This window comes from Anser anser (genome assembly GCF_964211835.1).
Source record: "Anser anser genome assembly, chromosome: 27".
Taxonomy (NCBI): Eukaryota; Metazoa; Chordata; class Aves; order Anseriformes; family Anatidae; genus Anser; species Anser anser.
In genome coordinates, this window is record NC_139748.1 from 2,968,065 (window position 1) to 2,995,855 (window position 27,791).

The 27,791-nt window shown below is 50.1% G+C and overlaps 2 protein-coding genes and 1 long non-coding RNA gene across 9 annotated transcripts; 2 read left to right on the forward strand and 1 right to left on the reverse strand.

Annotated features, from left to right (window-relative positions):
• Nucleotides 1-287: 287 nt before the first annotated feature.
• Nucleotides 288-20,647, reverse strand: LOC310887091. 3 transcript variants are annotated; one of them, XR_014575650.1, is made up of 6 exons: nucleotides 18,457-20,647; nucleotides 9,062-9,181; nucleotides 7,037-7,278; nucleotides 2,175-2,280; nucleotides 1,631-1,731; nucleotides 288-1,552 (listed from the first exon to the last, which is right to left on the reverse strand). It is a non-coding gene; the product is annotated as an uncharacterized lncRNA (long non-coding RNA). The 3 variants fall into 3 exon arrangements; XR_014575651.1 differs by having other exon boundaries at nucleotides 2,175-2,285; XR_014575652.1 differs by lacking the exon at nucleotides 2,175-2,280 and having other exon boundaries at nucleotides 18,457-20,638.
• On the forward strand, nucleotides 1,983-12,066 carry LOC310887085 (polymeric immunoglobulin receptor-like). Of its 5 annotated transcripts, none has more exons than XM_083812564.1 (9): nucleotides 1,983-5,337; nucleotides 5,928-6,269; nucleotides 6,487-6,816; nucleotides 6,933-7,262; nucleotides 7,907-8,171; nucleotides 9,524-9,636; nucleotides 10,258-10,393; nucleotides 10,828-10,873; nucleotides 11,230-12,066. In XM_083812564.1, the coding sequence occupies exons 1-9, from the start codon at nucleotides 5,301-5,303 to the stop codon at nucleotides 11,266-11,268; spliced, it is 1,638 nt and encodes a 545-aa protein (XP_083668690.1). In that variant the 5' UTR covers nucleotides 1,983-5,300; the 3' UTR covers nucleotides 11,269-12,066. The 5 variants fall into 5 exon arrangements, 4 of the variants coding, with proteins under 4 accessions (XP_083668690.1, XP_083668689.1, XP_083668692.1 ...); XM_083812563.1 differs by lacking the exon at nucleotides 11,230-12,066 and having other exon boundaries at nucleotides 1,983-2,463; nucleotides 5,229-5,337; nucleotides 10,828-11,219; XM_083812566.1 differs by lacking the exon at nucleotides 9,524-9,636.
• Nucleotides 13,322-27,790, forward strand: PIGR (polymeric immunoglobulin receptor). Its single transcript, XM_083812559.1, has 11 exons — nucleotides 13,322-13,518; nucleotides 20,667-20,762; nucleotides 21,011-21,343; nucleotides 21,851-22,180; nucleotides 22,796-23,119; nucleotides 23,522-23,836; nucleotides 24,762-25,023; nucleotides 25,561-25,679; nucleotides 25,868-25,993; nucleotides 26,133-26,191; nucleotides 27,011-27,790. The coding sequence occupies exons 2-11, from the start codon at nucleotides 20,681-20,683 to the stop codon at nucleotides 27,140-27,142; spliced, it is 2,082 nt and encodes a 693-aa protein (XP_083668685.1). The 5' UTR covers nucleotides 13,322-13,518; nucleotides 20,667-20,680; the 3' UTR covers nucleotides 27,143-27,790.
• The last annotated feature ends 1 nt before the right edge of the window (nucleotide 27,791 follows it).

The following is a 27,791-nucleotide window of genomic DNA, read 5'->3' on the forward strand; positions in this document are numbered from 1 at the left end:
TTTCCCTGCAGGGCAAGGACAAGGACAAGCAGCTCAGCTCCCATCCTCAGCTCACCCTTGCAAATCCCACTGTGCCCCGCAGAGGTGGCGTCGGGTCTGCTTCTCCCTCAGCCCTCGAATGCAGACCTGCAGAGGGGACTCTGGGTGCCGAGGGAAGGAGCTGCACCACAACCCTCCAGCTGCCCCTTTGGCATGGCAGGGGATCCCTGGAGAGGGCAGCTTGTCGTGGGCTGAACGTTTCAGCCACATCTGCTGCACGGATAAATAACATTCAACAGTCTTAGGCGTTTCTTATCATCAGTTTTATGCATCACATTTTATTGCTAGTACAAGGGCAATCCGATTGCTTTGCTAACAATGCGGTAAATAAAAACATCCTTAGAGAGACCAATATCGTTGCAGTACAATCAATATTGTGAGCTGGTTATTGCACAGGTTTGGTACAAAACAACAAAAATTACTGCAATATAAGTAATCATATCATGATAAAGAAAGCAAAACTACTTGATAGAGATACGCGTTCATCCAGGGAGATTCCAAAGTGCTTCAAACATTGACTCACACAAAACATGATCACAGTCTTCAAAGCATGCCTGTGTACAAGGAGTGCAGGAGTCGGACCTCTGAACCCTGGCAGCGCTGCACCGGGGCAGACCAAAGCTTTCCAGTAAGTGGTTTCTATCAGCCCCACTGCGGACGCTCTTAACCACATGCTATTTCTCACACTGTGATATTTTGCAGGCCCTGTAGATATGCAGAGAGGCAGGACCAGCACAGGGTGTTCCCGGAACTGCCACAGGGAGACTTTTTCAACCCGTCATTTTTATTTGATAGAAAAATAGAGCAAAGTCCCCGCAATAACACAACCATTACCATGCACACCTAGCTTTGAAATAACGACCACCACATCCAAGCTTCAGCCGATTAAGATGACTTGGTCAGTGTGGAAGAGGAATTGCATGTGTGCGGGAATGAGCAGCCCTTAGCCACATCTCCAGCCCCTGCAAGGCAACGAGCATGGCCACTGCCACGTGAACCAGGCCTTTGGGCTTTGGTCGCACCTCGCAGAGCTCTGGGCTTAGCAAGAAATGATGGCACATTTCCTGAGGCCCTGCAACCCACTGACTGCCCGACTTTAAATATGCAATGGTTGAAGCACAGCAAAATTAGAAAGCAGTTAATCACTACGAAATGACAAGTTACTGAGCGTAAAGGTATTCCCGAGTCCCTGTGCCTTAGTGACATGCTGCTTTGATTTCTCAACTTTGGTCTGCTTCACTGATTGGCAATTTGGTTCAATCAGGCTATGTGGCAATGCTCTGATATAATTTTCTTCAATTAACCTGATTGTAACTGAAGCTGCCTACCTGGGAATTACAGCAGAAAGACAGCAATGTTTAGCACTGGAGAGCTGGGCTGGTTTGTGCTTCTTGGGTACCAGGGCCCTGAGCCTCCCAGAGCCAGCTTCTGGCCGCTTCCAGAGCTCCCAGGGTGACTTCTTCAGGCTAGCTGAGTGAAGTGAGGACATGGGATGAACCTGTGGGATGGAGCCCTGCAAGCAGAGATTAGCAATGCACAGAAAACAAAAGAAACAAACCCCACAACCCCTTAAGAAATAGTCTGAACGTACATTTTATAGAATTGTGAAGGCTGAATACAGTTCTGCTGGTTATGAAGGCGATGTCCTTGTGGAAGAGGCAGCTGAGTATGCTCCGCAGTGCAAAGGAATTACTAGAGGGGAAAAAAAAAAGAAGAAGAAGAAGAACAGACAAAAAACCAAGCAAATAAACATGTTAGTTAGGCGGGACTTCTATCTACAGGGCATCACATGCTACATTCTTCCTGCTCGGATAATTTTATAACAAACATTGGGGCAGAAAACAGCTTTTTATCCTGTATTCATACAGAGCATAGCACCAGACAGGCATGAGCTGGTTAACGCAGTCAGGTTCATTCAAACTGCAGAAGTTTGAGGTAAGTTCGTTCTTCATGTTAAGTTCTGCCTGGAAGCAGTTCCGAGCAATCACATTTCACTACTAGTAGTTAGAAGCAGTCGTTTGGTGTTAAATCTTTGCAAGTTAACTGAAAAACAGGGGAACTCCTCTCAAACTTCGCAATTTCTGCTCCTGACCTCTTCATTATTTTAGTTCCATGATGTCACCCACATCACTTACTTGGTGGCTAAAAATGAACATTTTTCAGGTTCCATGTTCAGTACATTGGTGGCATTTCTACCATTGTCGAAGTATTTTGGCTGTCATTTTGCTCAGCAAGGCATACCTGGACTTTAAAAAATAAATACACTATTTTTCTTAACTCTGGACATCACTATATTAAAAAAACAGTTTAACATCAAGAACAGAGCAGAGACCATCTGAGCTGCAAGATACTTCATTACACTAAATCCAAACCGGAGTGCAGTGCAGGAGAAAATTTCCAGCAGCAGAAGCATCTTGACCTCAGGTGGGTGATCCTTGATTTGCCCTTAATTTACTGTTGAGCGGAGTATTATGCTATCAGACAGCACTTGTATGTGCCACTTTGATGGATTTCACTTACAATGTGCAACAGATCTGAAATTTAAGGTGATTATTTCTATAGCAGTAAGTGTAGCATAACTCATTTATGCTGAAATGTTTTTTTTTTTTTAAGCTGGTGTAACTGTGTTTTTTTTAAGTTATAAATTAGATTGTTGGCTTTTTACAAAGAACACATACAAAAATGAGGTAGATGAGGCAAGTTCTTATGCAAACCCACCCAGAGAGACCCTTTGTCCAGTTATTGTGTAGCAGCAGCTAGCTTATTTTGGTTGGTAGCAGGATAGTGGCTTAATCAGACAGGTGAAGAAAACTGTGCATATAAACATTTTCACAAGACAGAACTGAATTGAAGATAGGATAAAAAAAAATCAATGCGTCCCAGTAAAGCCTGCTTTTACAGGATTTATAACTCCGTCTCTCTTTTCACTTTCTGCTCTGTTATTGGGGTGAGAAATGCCTATTTTGCTGGTTAAAAACAAAACACCTCCTCACCTAAATCCTGAAATTAAATGGATTTAAAATTTAGCTGGCAGCTCTGTGTCGTCGATAGGAAACCAAGTCCACTCTCCTGCGTACATCAGTACTCCCCCTACAGAGGATCTTTCACAATTAGACCCCACAGAGAGCACAAAAAAAGCAGCCCAGTAACCCGACAGTGCTGCAAGCGCAGACAGGCAGGTGAGAAAGACCTCATTGAAGGTGCTTTATTTTAGCTTCCATCTAATCCATAAGTCATTTGCAACGTGGGCTAGCTGCCCGCACATCAGCCAGCTATCTCCTACCTGCAGATCGCACGCAGCTCACTGCCAGGGGATGCTGTCAATAACCCCGACAGCACACATTTCGTGCTGCGGGCTGAATGAGCATGGCTGGCACTCAGCTGAAGTTACCCAAGATAATTGGACTAGCTTTTCTCCTGGAAAAAGTGAAATCTCCTTATTAGCAGCTTGAAAGCCCTTCATGGTGGTCCTGGAGGGCACGGCTCAGGCTCTTCGCTAACGCCCTGCCTGTTGCTGCAGGGTGGGAAATGGAGAAGTGAACGAGGGGGGTTGTGAAGTAATTGTCCCTGATCTTTAGAGATTGCAGCTGGGTGATTGTGCAAGCGTGGCACCCACCTCCGAGCGAGGCAAGGAGCTCTGTGGGCTTGCATACACTTCACATCTCAGTTGTTCGTGGCCTGATGCCAGGGAGAATTTAGCACGTTCATGCCAGCACAGAATTCGTCTGCTTAGGAAAAAAAGTCTTGTGCGGATACTAACTTGAACGTCAGGATCACAGCAGCTGGGCCAGCTAAATGATGGAACTTTGGCCTCTAGTTGGCAAAAACAGAGCCTTTTTCATTAATTTTGGGGTGCCAGGACTTCTCCTCATGTCCCCAGCCCCAAAACAAGGAAAAGAGCAAGGCACTAGCTCAGCTGTAGTGGTGTATATTGGAGAAGCTGCCCCGCCACAGCGCTTCTGCCTGTGTTGAAAGGGGAAGAGCCCATTTCTGCTGCCCCGACCCACGCTTCCTACCAGCAGCGCGAGAGCTGAGGCCGAGAGCTGGGTGGGAGCCAGGTTTGCAAGCCTGGAGCTCACGGCTGGGGGAGTCACAGCTACAGGAGCGATGCACGTCACCCCCAAAGCAAGGCGTAGAGAGAGCCACTGCGTGGACCAAGCCCCTCGTGTCCTGCTGCCTGTGGACCAGGGTGGGCAGCAGCCGAAGTGTGGCCCCCGCGGGCATCCAGCCCCAGACACTGCCACCAGTGCTGGCGGCCAGGGCTCAGCTCTGCACCGTGACGGGGAATAAGGCTCACGATGGCGTTGTGCTTCCGACATTTCCTTGTTCATATCTCCAAAATGCTTTGAAGTGATCTCAATGTGTTAACAAGTATGAAATAAATCGCCTGGTTTGTACCTATCAAGGTTTTAACCATGGCGGGGGTTATGCAAATCTTAAACAAAGAATTCTAGTAGGGAGTCTTTGGGATAAAACCGCAGTAATTAGAGGTCAATTTTTAACTCAGACAAGGAAGTAATTCCCTTCCTAATCAGAGACACTCAAACACCGTTTCTATTCAGATCTGAAAACAGATAGCAGAAATCTGCCCAAAGATTTTCTGCAGAAAGTTGCAGGGAAGAAAAATAGAAAGGGAGGAAAGATGATTGCAGTTCGGCGGGAGATGTTTAAGGAGTGCTGTTGGCATTCCCGAGAGCTGCAGCATGGTTTGTTGCACTGAAAAAAAAAAATATAATGAAAAAAAATGAAATATAGAAAAAAACAAGGCTTGATGCCTGCAAGTCTGGCTGCAGGAGGCAGGGCGCAGGCCCTGGTGAGGTGTTGTGGCTCATAGCTGCTGGTTTGGCAAATGCCACCGTGGTCCTCAAACCCTTCCGTGCGTGCCCGCACTCAGCCAGTGCTCGCACAGGTCTCAGTCTGCGGTGCTGGGTCTGCAGCGTGGTCCCTGAGCTTTGGCTGCCCATGAGCGGTCATTACCAGCAATGTCTTTAGTGACTATCGTGCCCGAACAACAGGGGATTAATGCAGGAGTGCTACGAGCACTTGTTTTCTTTTTAAAATTCTCTTATCTTGCACTGCGCCCTGTCCCAGGGTGGGAGCCGCAAGGGACGTGGGTGGTCTGCGTCAAGGGGGTACCAGAGACAGCCTTGGCAGATCACTGCCACAATCTCTCTTCTGTTTGGTAACAGAGACATCAGCAAAATCCAGTGTCCAAAGTGAGATTTGGAAGTTTGCTGAGCAAACATTTGAGGAAGGTGGACATGGAGGTTCTCCTTCTCTTTGTAGCTTTGCTGCAAGGTGAGTTGCCAAGAAACTCTCCAGCTACCTCCACCATGAGAAAGGGCAAGCTGGAGGTGCAGGGGACGGGGGTGCAGCTCCGGCTAAATCCCCATGCGCACAGCAGCCAACCCCACCTGCAGAGTGGGGCCGGGTCAAACCTTGCTGGCACGGGCTCAGCCCCGGGCAGGACCCCGCTGCTCTGCGCTTCGTGCGGCCACCTGCGCAACGCCGCTGCGGGGGGAAGAAAGCTGCCAGAGCGGGCAGTCTGCAAACACCAAAGGTCACCGCTGGCTGTTTGCTGTTGACTGCTGCCCCTGATGCTTCACTCCGGGCAGGAGGGTCAGGGCTGTGGGAGCTCTGCCCTCGGAGGAGCCGGACACCCTGCTCCGGTGGGTCAGGGAGGGTTTTCCCACCTGCAGAGCCCGTAATGGGACACTCAAGGAAAGTAACTTATCGTGTCCAAAATGAACGCTGGCCTTTTGGAGCCAGGTATCACATCAGTGCTGCTCCTAGTCCCCCGCTGACCCTAAGGCATGGGGCTGATTTTGCCAGGGGAGGACCTGCCTGTCTCTAACAAACAACTTCTGTTTCCTTCTTTCCCCACAAAGAGCCGGTGTTGAGTACCTTGTACGGGCCCCGGTTTCTGACAGGCACAGTTGGAGGGTCGGTCACTCACCAGTGCTTCTACTCAATCACACCCACCAACAAACACGACAGAAAATACTGGTGTAAAAGAGCAAGTGATGGAATTTGCTACACTATCGTTTCTACCACTGGCTATGTCTCAAAAGGCCACACGGGCCGGGTGTCCCTCGAGGACATCCCAGAGAACGGCACCTTCATGGTGACAATGACACAGCTGGAGAGCAGCGACACGGGGACCTACCGCTGTGGCATCGGCAGCACCAACCGGGACCTCTATGTCAGCCTGAACCTGACGGTTTCGGAAGGTAAGGCAGCTGGAATGGGGAGGGGGGGTCCAGTCCCCAGGGGCAGCATGTGCTGTTGTGGCACACAGCGTTGCGGTACCAAGTTTTTCTGCCCTTTGCTGTTCAGCACTCAGGGGCAAAAACCCCCAGGTGTGACTGCAAGCAGCTGCTGACCGGCACAAACGGGACCACCACACCTGGCTGTGCATGACATTGCCCACCCGCTCTCTCCCCACAGACCTGGGCACACCGAGGCTGGCCGAGTTGCTCCACGGGGAGCTCCGCGGTTCCGTCACCATCCCCTGCCCTCCTGGGGACACCCGCAATGGCACAAAGAGGTTCTGGTGCAAAGCGGGGAGCACTGGCTGCGCTCTCATCGCCGACACCAATGGCTATGTGGCGAAGAGCTACGAGGGACGAATCTTTATTACCCCTCAGGACAGCTCTGGAGCATTCAAAGTGCTGATAAACGATTTAAGAAAGGAAGACGCAGGGCTGTACAGGTGTGGGATGGGCAGCCTGGGCAGCCGGGACAGCCCGCGGGACGTGGCTCTGCAGGTGACCACAGGTAGGACGGGGCGCTGGGTGGCTGCCGTGCCCTGGGGGCTCCTCGTGGCCCCTGAGAAGGAGCACGAAATTCTAATTAATTCACATTAATGCTGATGGTCCTCTCCCAACCTGCAGCCTCCTCCCGTCCCAGGAGGCCGAAGTTCCTAAGCGGCGCGGTGGGAGGCTCACTGTCCGTGAGGTGCCACCACGACCCCCAGGGCAGCTACGAGGCGAAGTACCTGTGCAGGTGGAAGGCGGCCAGCTGCTCCCTGCTGGTGGATCTGGATGGGTTTGTGCATGAGTCCTACGAAGGGCGCATACGGATCGCCAGCAGCGACGAGGAGAAGGGGACGTACACCGTGGTGATGGGCCCCCTGAGAGAGGACGATGCAGGGTGGTACTGGTGTGGGGCCAGAAGCGGGCACACGGAGCACACGTCCGCTGTGAAGCTGCTCATCCAGAAGGGTAGGCCATGAGGCAGCTAGGAACACAATAATCCCTTTTGGTTTTTTTAATCATTCTTCCCCCTACTCCTTCATGGGCACGAAAAGAGTAAGTTTTGCTTTGCTCTGTGCATAAATGTCATGGCGCTATGAGAAACTTCTGCTCTACATTTTGCCTTACAAACAGGTATTGGCAAGTAACCGAGAGGATGGCAAAGTTTGTAAAGGTGGGGCTGTAAGCTGAGCTTTCAGCAGGAACTTGGTTTGTTTGAATTATATTATTGATTATTTATGAGGCAAAACCCCAGCATATGACAACCCAAGCATAGCATGTGCACCGTGGAGACAAATGCTTTGCTCTGCAGACAAGCTGAACGTTATCTTACAGCTTTAGAGACTGCAGCACATAAATACATAGATCCATGTCACTGCTCAGCTGTAAAAGGCAGAAACAGTGGGGCTGAAGAAAGAATTTTTGCCAAGTATTAATGGGTTTTCATTGGTATTCCCAAATTGCTTTCCATAGTATAAATACTTGAGTTTGGTCATATCATGCTGCATATTTTTTCCATCAACTGCAAGGTGAAATGCACAAACTTTTGGTAAATCAGGAATGTTTTCTGCAAAAAGATGGGTATTCAAGCCTCAAAATCATTTTCTTTGCAGGAACCTGCACTTCACAAAACCCAGAAACATACACTCTTGTGAACCCCATTTTGTCATCAAGCCTGGCAGCCTTCAGCATGCCCACGCAGAGGAACACTGCAGGCACCAGATACACTGCGAGCACCACGTACACCGCAGGCACCACGTATACCACAGGCACCAAGTACACTGCAGGCACCATGGGCACCACGGGCACCAGCACCCAGCTGCCCACTGCCCCCCCTGGCACTTTGGTGACCTCCCGCAGCAGCATCTATCACGAGAGGTAAGCTCACAGCCACTTTTCTCCGAGACGCAAACTTGGTGGTTTGCACCCGTCTGTCCAATTCCCCTGGCCTCTACTTAGGTTGTGCAGAGGCTGCAAGTTATAAACTCTGATAGGAGATGGGTGTAATTAGAAAAGCAGTTGGCAAGCTTATCTCCTGTCTATCTGAGGAGTGGATCTTTGAACTGGTCTCGAAATCTTCTGGTGCTGGTCACTCCTGTAGATCAGCTGCCAGAGTCAACAGATGTGCTCCTGTCTGTTTTCCTTTGGTTAGTGTGGAGACAGGACATTAGGAAACATTAGGCTTGAGCAATAATGCTGGCAAATCAGTAGCTGCTACATGCTTCATGGCGCACCTTATCCCACTCATCATGGGCAGTCAGTAACCAGTGCGGTGTTTGGGTGCTCTGCGTTGCATAAGGACCTGTCTTTGGACAAGGTTAATCAAAAGGCTGTGAGCTATTTTGGCCAGTAATTACTCCATAGGACTTCTATAAAAAAGCCATGCTGCTCACCCCAGAGCCAGTTTGCTCCCTGGTAATTTTAACTCCTGGGTTTTCCTGTTAGCCAGGACGGCTGCGAGCAGCCCTTAGACCCTTCATCCCGGCTATGGCCACCATCCAGTGCCAGGTGAAGTGATTTGCATAGCTGGCACAGATGTATCAGATATTGCAGTATCAGTCATAACTGAAGAAACACCACAGTCCACAAATCCAGCTCAATGTCCCGAGCAGCCCCTCTGCACACCTCGGGGCTTGCGTCTTCCCCCCCAGCATGAAACAACCCTGTTCTCCCCTCTACAACCCTCTCTACAACCCTGTCCTCCCCATCCACAGCCTCCCTCAAACCACATTTAGCTACCATCCAGCCAGGAGGAGCATGCTACCTACCTTAAGTCACGCTCCTGTATAAAGGGTCGGATTTTGCACCGTTCCTGGCAAAGCTCTATCCGCATGTCGAGCTCTGATAGCATTTATGGCATTTTCACAAGGAGATGGCACGTAGACACCCTGCAACAGAACGACAACTTACAAGAACTTGCAAAGAAAGAGTATGAACCTTGCTTGGGAGTTTATATGATGAAAATAGCACATTTTCCTCTTGGAGGGGATAATTCAGCGGGCAGCATAAGCCCCACATGGCAGAGCAGAGGTAGCTGTAGAAATTACTTCCTCATAAGCCAAGCTCCAGATCAAACAATTTCATCTCTACTTGACTTTGTTGGCTGTTCTCCTTTGATTCAGTCTGTTTATAACTCTTTCGTGCTCTTTGGTGTAAAATCTACAGCCTCCATTCAACAACACGGTCTTTAACTCGAAATCCAATTTAATTCCGATGGTTCATCTTTCCAGCTCATCAGGTGAATCACACCTGCTCCCAGTTGTGCTATCGGCTCTGCTTTTGCTGATTTTCATCACTATCGCTATTCTCGTCCTTACCAAAATAAAGCTTCAAAAGGAGACTGGTAAGTTGGCCAGGCACCACCTTTTGGGTTGCGGTTGATCCTTTTGCAAGGGCTTGGCTCTTGCCACAGCGTGACTCACTGACGATTTCTGGCTCTAGAGACACGCATCCATTTTGCTGGCGGCGTGACCGAGGTGGGTTTTAATATGCTTAAATGAAAAGCAAAGGAAGGAAACAGAAATTGTGGAGAACTACCAAAAGCGTGGCTGAGTTTTTGTGCATTGTACAAACAGTTTTACAGCTCCGGGAGTGCTCGAAAATCCTGAGCATAAAGGGCAGGGACCTGTGCCGTGCGAGCGGCTGTGAGCTGGGCAGCTCTACGGGGACAAATCCAGCCCATTCAGTGCACAGCTGACAAAAACGTACCCAAAAACTCTTCATTAACAACTGTTTGTCAAAAAGCCATATGTATACATTATTCTACAAGATGCTGTGTCTCTGGTTAGAAATTTAGGGCCAAAAACCTTCAGTGGGAACAATGGTGAATAAAAATAACATTATTTACAAGAACGAAACCGGGAAACAATGGGCCTAATCCAATGTCTGTTACGACATGCTCATAAATTTAAATAGGCTTTAGAGGAGCTTTTCCCTTCCATTGCAAGCATATTTTTTTGTTAAGGACAAGAAAGAAGCACCCTGGGACATGTAGAAGCTGTGCTGGTTCAGGCTGGTCTAAACCCCGCGAAAGAGCAAATGGAGGAAACCGGGATCCCAGACAAAGCGAACGGATGCAAGACAGACTCAAGCAAATGTCGGTGGGTGTTTTCTGAAACTGGTGCTGAAAATGTTGGCTCCCTTGGTAGAAGAGAGTAAAAGCACATTTTAGGCAGAGGATCTGCCACTGAGCATGTAAAATGTCTTCACGGGATAGACGTTGGGTTTGCAGTCCAGGAATTGCAATCCTGCAATCCAGGATAGATGACCTGATGTGGAGCTGTTGTCTTTATTCCTTACCAACAGACATTGAGCCATAGATTTCAAAATAATTTGATTAAATCCTTTGTGAGCTTTATAAATTTATTATAGTGTTGATGATAACTTATTGCCTACACATCGTAAGCATGTTATCACTCTTCCTGCTTGCTTATTCCAACAAAATCTGATTACTTGGAACCTCTTGCAGTATTACACAGAAGCAATTCTTGTTCATTATGTTGCAATCATATTCTTTTTTGCCCTACATCTGCAGGATAATCTATGCTATCCTTGGAAGGTTCAGGCGGACCAGCTTATGTGTAAGTGTCTGTCTTCACTCTTACAGAAAACACCTGAGAAGATACTTTAAAATATACCCAATTTGTAGAAATTCATATCATTGAAATGCATTCTCCTCCATTAAAAACAAAAAAAATCACTTGGTGTAATAGTAGTTCAAAAACTTTGGCTTAACCGCCCTCTTAAACGGAGTATGAGGGTGGATTCCAGAAGTCCCCTCCAACCCCCCCCTTTTTTTTTTTTTTTAAGTTTCTGTTCTCAGGACTTCCTGAAATATCAGACCCATTTAAAATACCTAGTTAGGCATAAAAACAAACACCATTAAAAATATTGCAGAGGCAATACCAGGGTAACAGCTTTCCTTCTGTTTTTACAGGGATCCTATGAGGAAAAAACCACTTTTCAACAGAATTGATCAAGACTGGAGGGAAATAAGGCAGAACTCCCTGCTGTCAAATCACTCCATACCTAAGACCAGAGCTGCTTTATCAAAAGCTGAGGCATCGCTGAAAACCCCAAAGCACACAGCACCATATTTTCCTTGCTCCCCACTCAGAAGCTGAGCATCCTGTGCAGCAGGCCAAAATCTGAATCACTGCAGGCTGCCCAAATGTCACTTGTTATGTGGTTTGTAGAGAATAAAACAAGGTGTCTAATCAAGCTACTCCTGTGTGCAGCCCTTACTGTCTCTTGTAGCAGCTGAGCTTCCCGGTGGGAAGGAAGCTCAGACCAAACCAGTAGCTTTGGTTTGCATGCTCAGATTACATCCCATGCTGTAAACTGTGCTTTGGCTCCCCAAAAAAAAGCAAGGTAAGGGTTGTTTGTTTTCTGGAGATGCCAAAGTGCTTTGGAACCTGTGACTTGGCAGAAGGACATTTCCTTGTCTGTAAAAGTAAATATATTTGCGTAATTCCATCTTGTTCGGAGACAATGGATCAGTTTTACCAGAAATTTCAAGGGCGAAGACAGTGGCTTGGTTAAAGAAACTGTTAATCCACCCGGGACTACCTCTTCTTGCCCGAGATTCACAAGTGGCTGCAGGTCCCCGTGGGCTGGTTTCTGCCAGGGCTTCTTCTGCCCGTGGCCATGCCGCCTTCCTCGGTGCTTTTGCACATCTCAGGGCAAACTGCAGGGCCAGAGCAGCCGGGTGGGGAACACCATGGCATCCAAAAGGGAAAGGTGCCCATGGGAATGGGAGCTGTAGGAAAGGCAAACACACCTGTGTTTATCGTGGCCAGTTGCAACTCCATGCCCAAGAATTAAAACCAGCCATGCCAGCCGCGGCCAGAGGAGCAGTGGTGGGAAGGGCACGGCTTGCAAGGGGACGAGCGTTATTCCTGTCGGGGAGAGCGACCACGGCTGGTCCCGATCCCAGACCCCCGCAGAGGACCATGTGTGGGTTCGGGCACGGCCGCCCTCGCCACAGCAGCTCCTGCCCTGCCGCAATGGCTGCGCCTTCCTGCAGCGGAGCTCGGCACCCTTGGCGAGAGGAAAAGTGCTTCCGGATGGCTTTAAGGTCTGACAAGCTGTAAGATGTCCCAGCCCCAGGTCAGGATCCCACCTGCTCTCCACTAGGGCGGGATTGCCCAGAGCTGCTATCCTGCTTGAACTCTTCAGCTTTCCCTAAGAACAGAGGAGAAAAGCTTCATGTGACCCCCAAGTTAAATGAAATTACTGCTTTTGCATCATTAGTACAAGGTAAAGCAGGTTAATGATTCATCCTACACAACAAATACTTCCATTTTCATTAATTCTAGTTTCTCATACCATTCCATTTCTGACAACTTCACTCTGCAGGGGAATTCTTGCATGGGCCCCTCTCATACCTACAGCAGGATAGCAAAGAAACAAAGCTGCAGATGGCAGCAAAGATTTTTCGTTTTAAAGAACTTGCCATGTTCTCGTTCTGCACAGACGAAGCCAGTCTTTGCCCACCTGGACTCCTGCTCTGCCCACGGGGCAGTGGGGAGGCAGAGGGGCTGGAGGCAGAGCTGCCCTTCCAGAGAGGCCAACCTGCTCTGCCAGGAGGTACAACATGCCTGGGCCTGCTTAGGGCACTGGTTTCCAAAATAATGGAAAACCAGTGAAAAAAATTGTTTTGCCTATGTTTGCCCTACAAAACTATTGCTCTGCAGGCAGGGCAGCCGCAAGCTGCCTCGCAGGTACCCACTGCCAACACAGCAGCAGCAGCCTTCCCATGTTCCTGACCCCAAACCCGGCTGCGTTGGGCAAACCTCCTGCCCGAAGGCAGTGGAAGTGCCAGGGCAGCGCCCACGGCCGAGGCCAGAGCCCACCCTCGGTTGCACAACAGGAGGGTGTAATCGGGAGGCAAACAGCGACGTGCGCCCGCTGCCCTGCCAAGTGTCAGCGGTGCCGGGACGGGCATTGGCTGCCCCTGCTCCCACGTGGCACCCCGCGCACCTGCGAGGCTCTCAGATGCTATTCCTTTAAGGCACAACAGGTGGAAATGCATGGCTGGAGGTACGAGGAGTATTTAAAACAGGCTGGCACTGCCCGAGCTCAGTGTCCAGCCGCAGCAGGGAGGCAGGACAGGCAGAGCCACGCGCAGGCAGGAGGTCCCGGGGTCAGCTGCCAAGATACCAGCAAAGCCAGCCTGAAGGAAAGGGCGAGAAGTGCAAAACAGTCTGCAGAAGTAACCTGAAGTGTGAGTAATGCTTCTTCATTTTCTTCCTAAAGTGTGAAATCTTTTCCACTGTAAGATATAGAAGGAGCAGAGCACAAAGCATGGGGCAGCTCAGGTCCCTTCCCCTCACATGTGCACAGGGAACTCGCTTTGAAGCAGCAATGAATGGACGTGCAGCTCCTGCTAGTGAGGAGATGGAGTTTTACTTTAGAAGAAGGTCAGAAGAATAGGATCAAGCGTGTAATTTTTACCTTTTCTTCTTTGCATTAGACTTTTAATCTTTCCTTTCTGGCTATAAGGTAATTATCATTACAATATTTGCATTACGTTTTAACATAAAAAAAATGACAAATGTTAGTAAATATTACTGTAGTAATCTGTTGCAACTCAATCTATGCTCATTACAGCTTTTTGTATCACAGAACTGAGATGATCACAGGGATATGGATTTGGAAATTTCAGAAGGGAATTGGTAGGGCTAACTCCTGAAAAAGCTCTGAAAAGCTACCAAACGTGTACAGTTAAAAGACAGATAAATAGATACCACAGCATAAGGGCATGGGATGGACACAGAGTCCTAAAACAGAGGAGAGAGCTGACAGACTCCTTTTGCCCTTGTACCACAGCAAAGGGGTGAGTTTCTGCAGACCGAAATTCTTACTCTGCAAAGGGAACTTTCCTGAAGGACTTAATTTATTTTGTCTGAAGTATGGAGAAAAAATACCTCCTAACTGCAATTGTGCCGCTGCTAAGGTCAGGTACTCCGATGCTTTCCATCCACCCAACTTTTACAGCACACTCTGTAGCAGTTCAGTAAGTGCTTTTGGGTTAACACAAATTCCAGGAATATTAATAGTTTTAAACTACAGTAACAGTTTAATAGTGCCAAAGTTGGTTTCACTTTCCAGCTCAAGAGACAAGTAACAAACAGTAAGAAACTAGTGAACCATGAGAATCCTGTCTGAAGAGCAACAAATCAGTAGATGGTGCATCTAACAACTTACAGGAACTTAAAATCAGGTCATCAGGACAACCTCAGTGGAAATTTCAGTCGTTATCATAAGGATTATCTGGTCAGTCTTTTCCGTTTGTTTTCCAGAATACAGTGCTCACTTAGCACAGCATTTAGCTGGAACTCACAAAGATTCTTAGCTAGGAAGGTTACAGTACTGCAGAAACTCCTAAAGACCATTGATTTCATTGTGAGTCCTGATAACTTTCAATCAGATCTGCCTAGCTATCTCTACTCAGTGTATCATAAAATCAGCACATCCTGTTTACTCTTTCCATGTTGCAAAGCAGGCATCAGTTTGGAACAAGAAATTTTCTGCATGTGTTTAGGTCAGCCTGATCTTTTATCTTCAGAAGTTCATTGCTCGCTCACCTCCACAAGCACAATGAGCGTGTTCTATCCAAGTGGACGGGTGGCTTTTCCCCTCCCACTCCAGCAAATAACGCCTGCAATACGGCCGCCAGTGCAGCAGTTTATGAAGATGTGGAGAGCCCCGGTGCTGCTCAGCAGGACGGGTGCTGCTGCGTCCTGCTGCCAGGCGCCTCCACGAATTGCCCCAGCGCCCCTGCCCCTCCTCACCGCCCAGTCCTGGTGCTGCTGCTCAGCGCCACGTATGTCTGCAACAGTTTGCATCCGTGCGGCTCGCTCGTGGTATTAGTGGGTCAGGCTTTAAAAGGATCTGAGGGGCAAAAATGCACATTGCTCCATTCTGTCTGCTGTTCCTCAAATATGTGAATAACAGCAAACTTTCTGCAAAGCAGAAGATTCCTGCACTGGAATCAGAAGTGTGGCAGCTAAATCTTCGTGTTTCATTGGTCCCATAGCACATCCTTGACACTGGTCATTAAGAGCAATAGTTAATGGCTAATAGATTAGCCTGTTGATCCCTGGCAAGCTGCATTGTGAGAGCACCAGTTTCTCAGAGCTCAACCTTGCAGCTGAGTCAGCAGAATTTGGCAACCGATCTCTGATTTTTCATACCCAGTCAGAGCAGCTGCTTGCTTGCATTTGTATAACTTGGTTCAGGTCCCCATCTCTTCTGCATCATTATAAATCTGAAGACATTCGTCCTGAGCACTCAGAGTTGCAAAAGCACCATGGAAACCCAGGGAAGGTCTTATAATATTTAGGAGAGCAAAAGACGGCCCCTGCTCCCCCAGCATTTTGTGCCAGAAACCTGAAAGCACGATTTCAGAATTTAGGCCTGCCATACAGCCAGAGAGGAAGGTGATGGTCCCAGTGCTGACAGCCCCTGCAGTGCTTTCAGCATGGGGGGATCCAGAGAAGTGCCCACACATAGAAAACCAAGAAACCGAGCCTAGAGATGCCTCATAGCTACTCCAGACCAATGTCCCAACACCCTGCAGCAGTGCCATCAACCACTTACTGCAGCTGGAAACACTACAGGCAAAAGGGCTGATGGTGGGGCTGAAGCAGGGTCGCCGTCCTCCCCAGAGCTTTATCAAAAGCGTTTAATTTTTTTTTCCTTGTCAGTCTGCCTTACTGGTCCGCAGTGGATGCATAATGCAGTGAGGTTAAAGAGCACAGCAATCACAGAATCATGTCAAGTCCAACCGTTAATCAAGCAATGGAACAAATAAGAACAGAACATGTTATTCATTATCATATTAAAAAAAAATAAAATATTTAGTTGTCCTGAGCTGGAAAGCAGGAAGAAAGGCCATTATTTTGTAAAGGACCTTGCAATTGTTCCGTTTGCACTTCTTTTCACACCAAACCCACTTTGCAGCACGTCCAGGTCTAATTTCGTGCCAACCAGCAAAGCCCCACTGGTGCAGCATGTGTGCACCGAGCTCTAACACACTGAGGTGGTAGGAAAAAAACAACAAAATCCAAATTATGGAAGCATGCTACAGGTCGTAATGAGTAGTCAGTCACCTGTCGTCGTGGTACAGGTATATTTGGGTTTCGAGTGTTTGCATGCTTTAGATTTCTCATGCACTCACACGCCTCTGCACTTGGCCTCGGTGGGCTTTTGAGCAGCTGCTCGAGCTCATGGTCATGTACACGGCCACTCCATGAGCATGGAAATGGGCGACTAGGACTTGGTAATGGCTGCTTTAAAGCATATTACAACTAAATATCTTGATTGGCTAGTATTAATTTTGTTAATAATTAGCCCGTCCTGTTCTTGGTTTGTCCAACATAAATCTTTGCAACCCCTGTTGCATTGCACGCAAACACCAGCACACTGCAAACAGCCTAGAAGCCTGGAGCCAGCCTTGCCTGGCAGAGTGTCTTGGGACAGCCCCATTGCCCTGATCCTGGGGACTTTGGGGTCCTGAAGGCAGAGTCCTGCCTGCTGAGTACAGCCACAGTACTGTTCTTGTGCTGTGAAACTTCAAATGCGTTGCTCTGGGACAGGGAAGAGGAGGAAGCCAGCAGTTCTGATGATGCAAAATGAATCAAAGCCACTTCAGAAAAACAAGATCTGAGTTATCTAATAAGATAGAGGAAGAAATGAGTACAGCCGCAGCACACAGCTGGTTCTATTCCAAAGACAACCACCATTGCAACAGGAGTTTGTGCCAGGGAGGGGGGACAGCCTTCTGGCCACAGCAGGGATGTCCGAACACCGGGCACATGCACACTCAGGCAGCTGAAAGCTTTCCCCTTGGCTGTTTCTCTGCTCATCCTACGCTGCAAGGGGAGTGGAAAAGCACTAGGATGCCTCATCATTCCCAGTGCCGCCCCCTAGTTACCAATCAAAATTGTTAAACTAACCACGAAAATTGGTCCAAAAGTGCTGACGGAGGCTCTGCCAGCTTGGCATTTCCCACCTGTGGTGTCTTCGCCCCGTGCTGCAGACCAGCTTCAGAGACACCTTCCCAGTGGGAACAACCGGGCTCCCTCTCTGCCTTCCCTCCTGGCCAGCCCATTGCACCACCTCCCATGCAGTTTCTCTCTCAGTTTATAATACATGAGGCTAAGACAGCACATGAAAAGCACTGGGATCAGCAGCACAAACAAGCCCTGCATCGACAAAAGCAGCAGGAATGAGATGAGGTGCAGGGTCCCACCAGCCTGCGCAATGCCTGGCAGCTCTGCTGCTTGCCGGAGGGACCAGAGCTCTCGGAGCGGCCCCGCTGCGATCAGGCTGGGTCTCCCCTGGCACCCGTCGGTTCGAGGGGACACCTTGGTCTCACGCTTGGACCCTCCTGCTCTAAGAGCAATGAGAAACGCAGCGCAGGTGCCCAGACACAGGACAGCTCAGAGGTAATGCAGCCACCTCACGCAGCCCCAGGCAAAGCCAGTGGAGGACTGACAGTCGGCCGTGAAGTCTGAGCAACCCTTCCCATGCAGGGTGACAAATGGCTTCTGCTGGAAGATGCCGGGAGCACTGCACAAGCCTCACACTTCATGCCAGACCCCAGACCTCCCCCCAAGGACTTGAGGACCCTCCCGGGACCAGTCACAGCATCACTGCCTGGGGCAGATTTTTGCACTTTTCTTTGAAGCAGCTGTTGCTGCCAGACAAGTGCAGATAATCTAGGGGCTGTATATGGAGCCCAGAATGAAGCCTTGCCTCCACTGCTGGCTCCAGGAAACATTTCACCAATGCATAACAAAGCAGCACTATTTTCCCCCTTTCTCTCCTCTGGAAAAGCGAGGACAGACCCGTAAGGGGCTGCAGCCAAGTGGCAGGAGCAGCACAGGCTGGGCACAGGCACTCTGCTCATCTGAGCCTCTCCCAGCACTGCCCCAGCTCGGGGCTTTGGCCGGCACCATCCCGGGCACTGCAGAGCCTCCGACCCCGCTTCCATGCCATAAACTTGCTGCTCTGCAGGCAGCACACACGGCTTCTCCCTCTGCTTCAAGCTTCTTGACTCTTTCACAGCCCCCCGCAACCGTTTGCTGTCCCACCTCTGCCCTAACACCCCCCGCCAGCAGCAGCACTAACACAGGTTCCTTGCACAGCCACTTACTTGCGCGCCCTTTCGCACCAGCGCAGCAGCCTTTCCCTTATCTGGGGTCTGAGGTGTAAGTCGCGTGCTCCAACTGCAGACAGCCAAGGCAGCAGCAAAAGTTCTTTGAAAGCAAGGAGGAGCAGGAGCTGTTTTGGCAGCAGGCTGGAAGGAATTCTGCCCCAGCATCTCCAACAGTGGTCGGCGAGGCCGGGTCCTGCCACTCGCCTGGGCTGGGCAGCGTCACTCGGCGTGCAGGGCAGGGGGTTTCCACTCGCCCCGCTCAGTGGGTTGGTGTGGAAGTGCCCTGCGGATCTTTTTGCGTAACAGGCGGCTGTGCCTGCTGGGACTTGCTGCCTCCATTCAGAGAGCGGGGAGGGTGTTAGCGCCAGAGAGCAGGACCAGAGGCGGTCGGAGCTGCACATTTGCCGTGGTGACACGCACGAGCTGTTATTCTCGCGTAGGCACAAGTCAGAGAAAGATGCCCAAATCCTCTCCTGCTCGCACGCATGCAGACCCCGCTGCCACCACTCTCACACACGTCTTTCTGTGTTCTTTCACACGGCTAGATCTTCATTTTCAAGGGAGGTCTCTGTAATCCTTCCCTGCCTGGCAAGACGCTGCTGTCGGTAACCCTGACGCAGCCGATTGCTTCGGAAGGAGTCAGAGCAACCGATTTACACTAATTTTACCAAAAAGGGGAAAAGCTGGACTGGGACCTGTCCTTGCCCCTCGCCACCACGGCTGGCAGTGCCCGGTGGGGGCAGGAGGGCAGCGGGGGGCAACGTGGGGCCTTGCTGTGCCGCGCTGTTTGCTTTTGGCACAGCGTGCTTTGTTTGCCTTGCTGGCTACTTCTGGGATATGTATGAAAAAGCATTTTTCATGCTCAGTGAGTAAATTATTAACCATAGACAAGTGGACACTGAGCAATTAGAAATCACAATACAAGGAAGAAAGAACAACAGAACACCTTTCATCTTAACACGGAAACGAAGGCATTTTTCTTCTGCTGGGAATTACCCCTCATAAAATAAAACCCGTCACCTGATGCCCTGAAATCAAATTCCTGCGAACATTCATAAAGACTTTCCTTGGCATCTGTCATCTCTAGAGCTTGGAATAATAAACAGGTAGACCAACAGTTGTGCTCAGAAATGCATCCTCTCACCACAGCACCACACAGCGTCCTGCAGCACGCTCGGTTCAGGCCAGAGAAAACCACTTAGGGAATTAAAAGCCTTGGCTTTCCCTGGGCCATCAATCAGACCAAAACATGAAAAGGTCAGAAATATTCATCCTGCTGGCTAGGAACACACTTCAAGAAACAGGCAGCTTGGTTTGGCATTCCCACCAGCCATCACTTTGAGTCCTGGCTGGGAGTTTTGGTGCAGTAGTTTTGGTCAGATTTACCGGTCTCATTCTCTAGGGGGTTGAAATCTCTGCACCCTAACTTTATCAGCAGCCGAGGAAAGAAAAACCCAATGTTTCCACATTCTCGAAAAAAACAGGGAATCAACGATATGAAATTAAATACTGGCTTTGGACAGGAACTCTGCTCTACAAAAGCAGGTTTTCTCAAGGAGTGGTTTTGGCACTCAGGCTCAGAAGGGAACAAGCCTTCCTTTCACGGCACGAACAACAAACTATTTCAAGTGGCATTATCCTGGCAAGGCAGTGAGCAGCCTAGCTCCAGGCCACCACCTGAACTCCTGGTCTGCTTGGGCTCAGCAGCTTTCGGACCACCTTTGGACTTCAGCCTTGTGATGGGCTGTTCTGATTCACACGTGTAAAACCAGATGTCACTTCTGACTTGGAATCAGGTCTCTTCAGATTTGGCCAACAGAGTTTCTTGTGCTGCTCATATCACCACTGCTGCCTGCGGGACACTGTCCCCCAGGGCATCCTGCTCCAACGGCTACGTCACTGACTTGCAAGCCTCGCATTAACTGGGGTTGTGGTAAAGGCAGATCCCTTCGTTTTACATGGCTGAGGATTGCTGCCTTGCTTTCAGACCCCCAGGCAGTCACAATGCCACGCAGCAACACGGGCAAGAACAGACATCAGCTCCCCATTGCACATTAAATGGTTTGACTAGAGTAATTAAATGTGGTATTTTTCCCTAGCTCTAATAGCCACAACTCTTACCGTCCAGGCGTATGGATTATTAGGCGACGCGATCAGTTAATCACTTTACAAGTGTGACTATTCACCAACTTCTGTGCCTTTTCCAGGGAATGTAAGCAAAATGACTTCACTGGCGTTCATCTTCCTGCTCTCCTTCCTCTCAGCTGAAGCTGCAAGAAGCAAGTATCCTCCCAAAGCAGCAAGTAAGTGCAGTCTGGCTGGGGCGCAGGTGCCTGTGTGCTACCTGAGACCGGAGGGTGCTTTTCTAAGGGGGGAGGAGGGCTCGGGGTCATGGCTACCCCCTCCATGCCCATCGCTGCCATGGGACCTTTCAGACACGTGAGGCTGCACAGCCGCAGCCCACACCAGCCCCAGCACACCGGCCCCCCTCTGCAGTCCCTTCGGGAGGAGCAGCACACCCAAAACTCACAGGCAATGTGCTTTCTTGCAGTCTCGAGCCCCGTGTTCGGACCACGGCAGGTATACGGCCTGATCGATGGGTCAGTTACCGTGAAGTGCTTCTACCCACCCACCAAGGTGAACAGGCACGACAGAAAATACTGGTGCAGGGAATCATCCCGGAGCTGCGTGACCGTTGTCTCCTCCAACGGCTACACGTCCTCGAGCTACCAGGGCAGAGCCTCCATCAGCGACTACCCGGAGCAGGGCGTCATGGTGGTGAACATCTCGCAGCTGGCACTGTCAGACAGAGGCACCTACCAGTGTGGGATCGGTCTCAATGGCAGAGGGCTCTCCTACAAAGTCAGCCTGGACATTTCTGAAGGTAATTACATATTGAAGTACTGCTTTTCTTTTACGTTTTCCCTTGTTAATAGAGCTCCACAGGATGCCTGCCCAGGCACGGCGTCCAAGAGCTCAGGACGTTCCCTGCGCTCAGGAAGCAGCGGGGTTTTTCTCTCCTAGTGTTCTTACAGAACAGATTGCTGTCTGACCAAAAATCTGGCATAAAAATCCTAGGAGATAAAACCCATTAATGTCACAAACCTTGCTTGGAAACTGCTGACCTCCCGGCCACTGAAATACAGGGAGAGGCAGTCGGAGGGCAGGACTGCCTGCCACCCGTTGTACCCCAGCCCATGGACGGGGCTACGTGAGCCAAGCCTGTGCACGAGTGCTGAGAGCGGTGTGCAGGATGGCACAGCACCACACAGCAGGGTACAGAGAAACAGCACAGAGAGACACCGTGCTAGTAAAAAAAAAGTCCTTCGGAGGCTTGGGAAGTAGCACTTGGCTACCAACCAAGCAGCCACTGACCGGTCTCTTTGCACAGGTCCGAACGTCCCCGAGGAGGCTGAGCTCTTCTACGTGGAGCTGCACGGCTCCGTAACCATGACCTGCAGCTTTGGGGCGGACACTGTCAGCATGAGGAAGTTCTTGTGCAAGATGGAGAAGAGCGGCTGCCTCAACATCATCGACACGTATGGGAAGATCGATGTGGATTTCACAGGCAGAGCCCTGCTGAGCAATGAGGACACCAAGGGTGCATTCAGTGTCATGATAACCCAGGTGGACTGGGAAGACGCAGGCTTGTACCTGTGCGGGGTTGGCTTATACGGGGAGTATGGAGAAACGAAAGAGCTGGATTTGCATGTCTATGAGGGTGAGTGAGCTATTCCCGATGTTTTGTTTCCTTTCATCTCTGCTTTTGTTTAGAAGCATCACTGCCAGTGTCACTTTGTTTAACAAGAATTTTGCGGAGTGCTATTATGCTATCCTTTCATCTAGGAACTTATTTCTGATGGTGCAGCTATCAGTAGTGTACGAAACCATCACTAATAAAGCTCAGACTTGTGTCAGGACTCAACTTCCCCAGCAGTGCTCGGCCATCTTCCCCAGCCCAGCGCTCCCGTGGGCAGATTCTGCCTGCAAGTTTAAGACAAGTGAACTGCCTCCTCAAGCCTGTCACTTTGAGATTTAAGGGATTAAGATGTTGGAAGGAAAAGACTGCCTTTCCCTGGCAAAGGGAAGGAAACTAAGAAATGATGATACACAGAGACAACAACCACTCAGTGAATTTAGGAGAAGGAAAGGTCTGGGGGGTCAATTGCTGGCAGTGCTGGGATGGTCTCCTATTGTCTGCACCCCCGAGCATCACCTAGCTGTACTTTAGCTGACACTAAACAGCTTTGTGTGATCTGATATTTATTCTCTTGGGAGAATGCAACATGGGCAGAAGTTAGGCATGTACAGATGCTCATTTTATTTTTATCTCCAGGGACAAACGTTCCTCAAGGAAAGAACACAGTAATCGGAGTCAAAGGAAGTTCAGTAACTATTGAATGTCACTATGATCCCGCAAAAATTTACTCGCTCAAGTACTTGTGCAAGTGGAGAAAGAATGGATGTTCTCGGATCATAGAAAACACCGGCTTCGTTTATGACACTTACGAAGGAAGAGTGGCCATGTTCGACAACCCGCAGAACGGCACGTTCAGCGTTGTCATGAACCAGCTGCGTCAGACCGACGAAGGCTATTACTGGTGCATGACAAACGATGAAAGGGAGAGGAAGTCATCGAAGGAGCTGAAGATCGTAGAAGGTATGAGCTCACGCACTGCTGGTTCTCTGCTTGCTCCGTAGGAATTAAAACCTCCCAAGCTCCACAGTGGAGCAGATCTCACTTTTTTGGTAAAGACGTGAGTTATGACTGAACTCATCTCAAGGCAAAATATTGTGACGGTCCCCCCCAGTAGTCTTAAAATGGAAATGTAAGGTTTCAACATTATGCCTTGCAAAAAAACAGCTTTCACCCAGAGATGTATGTGCAGCATCCCTAACGTTAATTTAGCAATGTAAGGAGCAGTTTCCCTCAAAGACACGTCTCCTGGTTCACCATCTAGAGATAGATGGTGAACAGTCCCGCAGCCCCGCTACCTGTTGACTACAATTCCCACTGCCAAACCCCCCAGTATCATCCTCGCTGTTCTGTTTGCCCTCACAGGAGAGCCTGGATTAAAGGGGAAGGAGGAAGTGCTGGCAGAAGTGGGCTCGCGGGTCGATTTAACGTGCTCTTACCCGTGCAAGTACTACTCCTACGAGAAGTACTGGTGCAAGTGGAGCAACAACGGCTGCTCCCCCTTGTCTGCCTCTGACCAAAGCCAGCCAGGGGTGGACGTCAACTGTGACACCGCCAACAAGACACTCGTCCTAACCTTCGAGTCGGTGACCACGAAGGACCAGGGGTGGTACTGGTGCGGAGTGAAGCGCAACGGCCGCTACGGGGAAACGCTGGCAGTGTACCTGCAGGTGGCTGGAGGTGAGCCCCAGGGGAAGGGCAGCCGGGGACTCTCCTGCTTCTCGGGCCGTGAATCACGCTGCCTTCTGCTGAGGGAAATCCTCTCCATGTCCACTAGGTTGCAGCACCTCAAAACAGAAATGCTCCCTTCCAGACGGCCTCCCAGACCAGTTGCCACCAAGATCACCCCGATTTCGTGTAGCATGCCATAGGTGTTTGCATCTGCTCACTGGTTTCTGCCCCCACTTTGTTCCCAGTTAAAAAAAGCCCTCCAGTCTCACATGTTTCCTTCCACGCCATTTTCAACCCCGTCCTTACTAATTACTGCTATTACAATTTGTAGCATCACTCAGATTATGCATCATCAGACACCTGTCACATGAAGAGCTGCATGTCACTCCAGGGAGCTCATTCATCTTCACAAGGAAAATACTAGGCAAAATACTAAGAAGGCCGATTCCCCTTGGACAAGCAAGGGACTCAGCTTCGGTGCAGTATTTTGGAGTGAATACATTTTTCTTGGGAAAGGCTATTGTTGGAAACAGAGGAGAAGTATAACGTAGTGCTAGAGATCCCACAAGCAGCTGTCCCAAGTGGATGGTAGTTAAAGTGAAAACAGAGAAACTACCTTATTTCAATGCCTTTGGTGGGCAAAGAGCTAGAAATAAAAGTAGACCAGATATTCAACATTTGTTCTGGAAATATTAGAAGCAGGACTTAGAAATGCTAGATTTTTGGAAGAGTACAGGCATGGAGATCCTGCTTGAGATTTTTCCAATAAATTATTTGTAATGAGACTTCAGATCTCTAAATTTCATTCTAAAATAAGAGTCTCATAGGTACAGCCCCAACCCACTGCATTTCCACATGCACCAATATGCTCACTGCTTTTTGCTGCCCTCCCTCTCCATGCTGCCGCTTGCAACTCATCGCCTTTCTTCCCTAGGGGATGCAGAGAAAGCTGCTGAACTCAACCCAGAGCTCCTGAATTTGGACACTTCCAGCGATGCCGCGGCTCCCAAGGGTGCTGCAGCTCCCAGCAATGCTGCAGCTCCCAGCAATGCCGAAGCTCCCAGCAATGCCGAAGCTCCCAGCAATGCCGAAGCTCCCAGCAATGCCGAAGCTCCCAGCAATGCCGACCGTGGCGTTGTTCCCCAGGGGAGAGCCTTCAGCAATGCTGAGGTGCAAAGCGCAGCTGCCTCCGAAAGGTCAGTCCTTCCCAAGCCTCCCTCATTAATTAGTTTTGCAAAGTTTATGTTAGTTTATTGTTGACATGCTGTTTGCACACTATGTGTGCAGTTTAGCAACAGATAAATTATTTTTCGCAAAGAACTAAGCTCAAAATTTCAGAAGAAAAGAAGCAAAAAAGTCGTAGCAAAAGGCAAGACTTGAAATTAATCTGTAGCCCAGTTAAAAACATTGTTCCAGAAGGGAACAATTGGAAATCCCAGGTACAGAAAAGCTAATTAAAAATACTTCTGTCAAGATTAGAGAGGTTTCCTTCACACATTTACAACCAAGCTGCTAATGTGGCCATTTTGGCACTACCTCCATCCAACATTTGTACTTATCCTCTTATATGTGCTTAGATGCAGTTCATTAACTGAACCACCTCGTGCTCACTCAGATTTACCATCCTATATGGGTTTTAGACAGTTAGGAATGTATATATGTTATTTAGTCATGAATTATTCCATTAAAAATGCTTTTCACAGCTTAGTGATCTACCTTTCCCTCCACTGCAGCTCTAAACCAAGTTCTGGCTCCAATGCCCTTACTGTAGCCCTGGCCTCCTCTGGCGCAGCAGTCGTCGTCCTCGGTGCAGCTTTTGCTGTGTTTAAATACCGGCAGATCAAGAGATCAGGTGAGTCCCTGCCCTTCCCAGTCTCTTGGGACGTGGCCCCAGCATTCAGACAAAGGCAGTAGCGGCTGCTTGCAGCAGTCCCCACGGGCTGCGGCTGCTCCCTGGTGCTGCTGTGTGCAGTGGCTGGATGCATGCAGTGGCTGGTTGCATGAGGGCATGTTGGGGACTCATCGCTTCCCTCCGAACAGACCTGGTGTCCGTGGGGAGCTACAGAACCAACATCAGCATGTCGGACTTCGAGAGCGTGAAGGAGTATGGGGCAAACGATAACGCCTGCATGAAAGAGAGCCAGGAGACTCAGCTGGGAGGGGACGGTACGGTGCTGGCACGCGGGCTGCTCGCTGCCCCCAGCCTCGGGGCGAGGAAGGGCTCGCAGGAGGGCCCTGCAAGAGCCTGAGAGCCCGGGAGCCACCGAAACATCACACCCTAATGTCTCCCTTTCTGTATGTGCAGAATTCATCACCACCACAGCCAGTGTTGAAAGTGCAGCTGAGACAAAGAAGGCGAAAAGGGTAAGAGGTAGAAGTGCACCCACTGACCTGGCAGGCACCAGCACAGCTCCAGGCCCGGCAGCATCACCAAAGGAGCTGCCCTCACCCCTGGGCCTTATTTATAAATAAGGTGCCCCATCATGCCTGGATCAGGCCACCTGCCTCTATGGGGGAACTTAACCCTCTCCTGACCCCATGTGTTAGCAGAGACACTAACTGCAGTCACTTTGCTTGAAACTACATCAAATCAGCCGCAGGGAGCGCCAGGAAGGTCAGGGTACGGTCCTTACTGTAGCTATAAAGCAGTGGGACAAGCACATGGCCAGAGGCCAGAGCACTCCCCAGCCTGTCCCCAAAGCAGGGGTCCCACACGGGCAGCACAGGCAGGGGGGGTCTCTGCCTTTGCAAGGGCTGGGGCTCGCTCCAGTGGCCCCAGTACTCCCGTGCCTGCCCCCAGCTGCCCTCCCCACAGGAGAGACCAGGGTGGTGTTGCACCTCTCCGCACTAACACACGGTGCCGGGTCAAAGCACTTCTTTTTAGAAGGCCCTAACCGCAAGCTATGTATAGGAGTAAGTGACAAGAGCCAGAGCTGAGCAATGAAGAGGCCCTCGTCAGAGCCAGGATCCCCATGTTTTTAATTAAATCGCTTTTGCAGCCATTTCCTGCCTTGAGAATCAACAAGGCCGGGCATATTTTGTCCAGCCTGTGCGCATCATCCCAAATGGGAAATGCTTTCTGCGTGTACCCGCCGCGCGCTGCCCCCTCCCCTGCCACCCGCCGCCATGACCCTCACCGTGTCCCTCACCGTGTCCCTCACCATGTCCTCTGTCCTTCCACAGGGCTCCAAGGAGGACGCCGACCTTGCCTACTCCGCCTTCCTCCTCACCTCCAACGCCATCTCCCAGGGCTGTCCCCCCGCGGACAGCGCGGCTCCGGCCACGGCCCCCCCGGCCTGGGATGGCCGTGTCTGAGGGCAGGGGACGTGGGGACGCGGCAGCGAGGGGGCGGCTCTGCCGTGAGGCTCAGAGCACGAGCTCAGCAAGCTGCGCTGCTTACTGCTGTCACAATTTGCTATAGCTTGATCTTTTTGTGTTTAAATTCAGCTTTGAGTGGTGATTTCGTCAGAATTGTAGAGGCCTGAGTGTGGAGGCGCAGCGGCAGGAGCCCAAGGGGCTGAGCCCCTGCAACCCTAGGCCGGCCAGGGCCCCTTGCGGTACTGTGGGCTCCCAAAGACCAGAAGATGCTTTTTTTTTTTTTTTTTTTTTTTTAAAATCCCATTTTTTTCCTAACGGCAGCTGGAAAACCCTTTAGAGCAATGACTCACGCTTTTGATTCCTCTCAGCTTTCTCCCTCAGAGGCAGCACTGACAGACCAGGGGTGCCTGGAGCGGTTTTGTTCACGACCAATAAAGAATACAGCCGGCTTTCAGCAGACCGGGCGGGCTCTCATTCTGTGGCAGGGCACGGGGAAGGCACCTCTGAAGAGTCACAGCAAGGGCACACGTGGGCAGGGGCTTTCTCCTCACCCTTGGGACTGGTGTTGGGCATCCGTCAGTCCACAGCAAAAGCAATAGGGTCCAAAGTTTGTCATGACAAATATACTGGTGTGTTTTTGGTTTGG